Below are 4060 nucleotides of genomic sequence, written 5' to 3' on the forward strand. Positions count from 1 at the left end.
TTTGTCACAAAGGAGGAAAAGTGCTTACCTCCCTTGATGTCTGACTTAGAGCTTACAGTGCACAGGTAGAAAGCATCGCTGCATTTGTGTCCCTCATGGAGATCAGATTTGGTACTTCTGGCTGGAGCTGAAGTGCTCCATGGCTGCGCCAATAGAGAAAGAACAATTTGGGACAAGTAAGACAAGGAAACAAGATACTCTAACCAAGTGATCTCTTCAAAGCAACCCTATTAGAAAGATACTGGACTGTGACTCCTATTTTTAGTAAGGAATCACATTTAAAGTCTAATGTTAATCTGTCCTCTTGGCCAGTTAATATCAAACGTAATTAATGCTAGGTATTTATTACAGAAAAACCCACAAAAACAGCAAAACAAAACACCCAACAAAGTCTTTTGGTGCTAAGTAATGATAGCCCCAGCCATTTAGTGTGACAGATCAGCTTTGGACTTGCACTCTTAGCTGTACCGCAAAGCTCCGTTACAGCGTTTGATGAGAACAGATGGAATTAAAACACCATCACTGTTATCTAAGGTTTTGCTGCAACTGGGCTTTGAAATGTCTGGGGACTTTTCTGCTTGGCTGTTGATTAAAACCATAACCTTTTGCCAAAGCGCCATTCGATCACAGAAATAAACTGCTCTTTCATTTTAAGAGCTGTAGCTAAGCCACTGCTTGAAATACAAAATGCTCATGTGCAGTCAGTAGTGCAGGTGATCTGCAAGGAAGAATAACGCTAAATATTCCCGTAACAGCCTCTTAAGGATTGGTGAAGTCCAGATCTTTAGCTGCATTTCCTCGTTATGTCCGCTGATGTTTTCAAGCTCTGTGTACTCAGAATATTTCCTTACATGCACATATATGTACTTTCTTTTTCTCCAACTGTCTTTCTAGTTTTACAAATCATAAAAGTCTGTTTATTTGTGATTACTGTGAAACTTACCTATCCCTTAGTTGTTCCTTTTGCTCTAGCATAAGAAGATACCCCAGATCAATGTGTTCTGATCAATACATTAGCTACTTCTCCTTCTGAATATATCCAGGAAGACTATTTATTTGGCAACAATATGATTTTTGTTTGCAAGTTGAGTGCTTGGAGAACCTGGCTATGATTAAAGCTGTCTCTTGAGCATATCAGAAGTGTTTTTAACACAGTCCACAGATCAGAGAATAATGGCATCTCACTCTGAACAATGATTGGGAATTTGGGAATCAACTAAGAGCTTCGAGATTATTTAGCCAATAATTAGTAATTATCATTTTGTGTCCTATCAGGTGGAAATCCTTGATTGGAAGACAAAGAAACAGCTATGCTTCCTAGATAAGGTAAAACAAAACTCTGTTTAAAATGCTAGGTGACTGTTTAAAAATCACTAACTTTTCTTAAGTAAACGTGGTGTTTATGAAGGGTATTTCATCTCCTGATAGCATTTCTTTGGCCACACTTCAGGCTGACTGCAGACTAGCTCAGGTCTTTTCCACAATCAGCTTTTGGGCAAAGAGCACAACTTCAGCTGCTTCACCACGATGGTGCCAGTGGTGTCTCACTCGCTCATATGCCATTGAAGTGTCACTGCTGCTGTTGTTGTAACTCTTGACCACTGCTAGAGCAGCTGCCCCTGAAACAAATGTCACAAATTGTCCTCTCTTTTTCCTGTAAGAAGTACTTTGAACACCCATACCAATCCCAGCCTTCTGTAAGGAAGTTGTACTGTTATGTTGTAAGTCACATTTCTACTTGAATAGTCTCACGCCCCTTTCGAAATACGCATCTGACGTACGCAATATTTTTTGTTGCCTAGGTGGAACCAAATGCCACGATTAGGGAGATCAGATTGATGTTCCATAAATTATGTGAGTATAACTTTTGCAGCAGTTCACACCAGAATATCCAGTATAGAAAGAGGAGAAAGTGACAGAATTTGAAACATGTAACGCACACACACATAACGCTAAGTGATCCGCACGTGAATGCGATCACAGGGAGATTTCAGTATCATTTTTATGCTATCCTGATATGCTTTTGTATTTTTTTCTGCTGCATAATTTCTCACAGATACTCATGTTGAATAAATATTCCTACATATCTTCAACTAAATCATATCTTGTTGTGTTGCATTCATTATAATAGTGGATGATCTGAACCAAACACTGTGTGTCACACCATTCTCTATGGTCTTGCAGATCCTCGGTGGTACCCGGCAAGGCAGTCGATAAAACTTGATCCAAGTAAGTACCTGTGAGAACTAGAGTAAGAAAGCTCTGAGCAGGGGCCTGGTGTACTTTGCATAGGTATTAGCTCTTGAGTTTCCAGCTCTGTTGATTAGCACTGTGAAGGCTGAAGGGAACCCAGAACAAATTCAGTTCTTTGAAAGCACTGAACAGAGCTCCACCTGTGTGCCTGGTGCTTGGTAATTAACTCAGGAGTCTACACATTGTTCCAATGCACTTTCTAACTACTGAGCACTTTGGCTTTCAAGGCAGGCAGCACAGGATCCAGATACTAATTTCCCTTAGCTGCAGTGAAATGACCACAGTGATGCTCAGCTGGGTGCACTCAAAAAGGCTATGAGTTAGAGCTATCAATTCACATAATCCTCTGCTCTCGGGCAGGAATTACAGTTCTTTTGAGGTAAGCTAATGCAAAACACATTGCCATGGATGTAGGATTTGCTGACAAAGCTGATGCCAGCTGGCTGACTTCATTAATGCAATTGTAGGTAACGCTACTAGAAGCCTCTTGGTACGTGGCCTGGGTGCGCAAAAGAAAGTCTAATTGCCAAACTGAGTTAATTCATCTTAGCATTCAGTATAAAATGTAGCACTTTCTTCTTTTGCTTCCATTAAGCATAGTTTTATTTAAACAGTCCTTTAAAAGTATGCTGGTGAAGATTAGTTCATGTTAGAATCTGTCCATGGAAAACAGGCACAGGAGGTATCATACTTCCTTATTCAAAGATCTCTGTAGACTTATGTTGTGAGACTTGTCATGCGAAAATGCTGGCCTTTGGGAGATTCCCCCAGATCTAGGCATTAAAAGCCTGAGTACCAGGTCAAGTCCTGTGGAATCACCTCCTGCTGGTTGGTTGGGGAAAAAAAGGAGGCAATGAAAACCTCTGTAGGGAGAGCCTTCCAATCTCATTTTATCCTAGCTTCTGTGTGTCTGATGAAGGAGAAGAGACGAAGGGAGAGGAGAGAGATGGAGGTGCAATGGACAGTGACCCATCAGCAAATTCTGCTGTAGCAGAGATGAAGCAAGTCTACTAGACCAGGCAGTCACATAGGGCTAAGAACTCTCTGTGGTCTTGGTGTCGATACAGGACCCAGGCTTATATGTGATTACGGGGCTGAATCAAGATTAAGTATAAACAGCCTTAGTTTGTTTATTGAGATTCCGATAAACCCATGTCACATCAAAGAATCTCACAGACTGGTTGAAGCACGATATAAAGCTGGTATGCTACCAAAGTTGACTTGAATTTCATTGAGATGTAATAACTTCTTTCCGTCTCAGAAGGAAAGTCCCTGAGGGATGAGGAAATCCTGCAGCACCTCCCTGTTGGCACAACTGCTACCTTATACTTTAAAGATTTAGGGCCACAGATAGGATGGACTACGGTGAGCTATGCTTCAAGTCTGAGCCACTTTAATGGCTATTTTTCCATAATTAATCCTTACATCACTTTTTGTCTCTCCAATATTTCTGCATGATGCCTGCTCTGATAGTGGATGCAGGCAATGAATCCTCATTGCTTCAGTTCATTTAATCAGGGAAAGCAGTAAGAGGATATTCTGAATACCTAGTTCCCTGGGAGAGCAGCAGTGGAGAACTTGCTTCAGCGTAGGCTGGCTCTGCTGAACTAAGGTGCTGGTTCTCAACTGGATTTTGATGTCTACTGCAAAATCACTAGGAACTAGGTGTCTAAATGCCTTTGGAGATCTGCTTGGCAGGACCTGCGTAACTCTCCCGAGAAAGATCAGGATTATACTCCTAAGAGTTTGTGCTGCAAAGAGGCACGTGAGCAACTTCACGTGTCAGTAACTGAAGTAACTTCAGCAG

General features: G+C 41.4%; 1 protein-coding gene across 1 annotated transcript in view; it reads left to right on the forward strand.

Annotated features, from left to right (window-relative positions):
- Window positions 1-338: 338 nt before the first annotated feature.
- TECR (trans-2,3-enoyl-CoA reductase) overlaps window positions 339-4060 on the forward strand; it is a gene marked incomplete at its 5' end in the record, with an annotated part of 13826 nt that continues 10104 nt past the window's right edge. Inside the window, 5 exons of the mRNA XM_010194416.1 lie at window positions 339-397; window positions 1269-1326; window positions 1803-1854; window positions 2185-2229; window positions 3515-3618. Coding sequence (XP_010192718.1) covers window positions 339-397; window positions 1269-1326; window positions 1803-1854; window positions 2185-2229; window positions 3515-3618 — 318 coding nt within the window. The remainder of the gene's footprint in view (window positions 398-1268; window positions 1327-1802; window positions 1855-2184; window positions 2230-3514; window positions 3619-4060) is intronic.

The sequence above is a fragment of the Mesitornis unicolor genome, unplaced genomic scaffold, assembly GCF_000695765.1.
Source record: "Mesitornis unicolor isolate BGI_N332 unplaced genomic scaffold, ASM69576v1 scaffold21481, whole genome shotgun sequence".
In the NCBI taxonomy this organism is placed as follows: Eukaryota; Metazoa; Chordata; class Aves; order Mesitornithiformes; family Mesitornithidae; genus Mesitornis; species Mesitornis unicolor.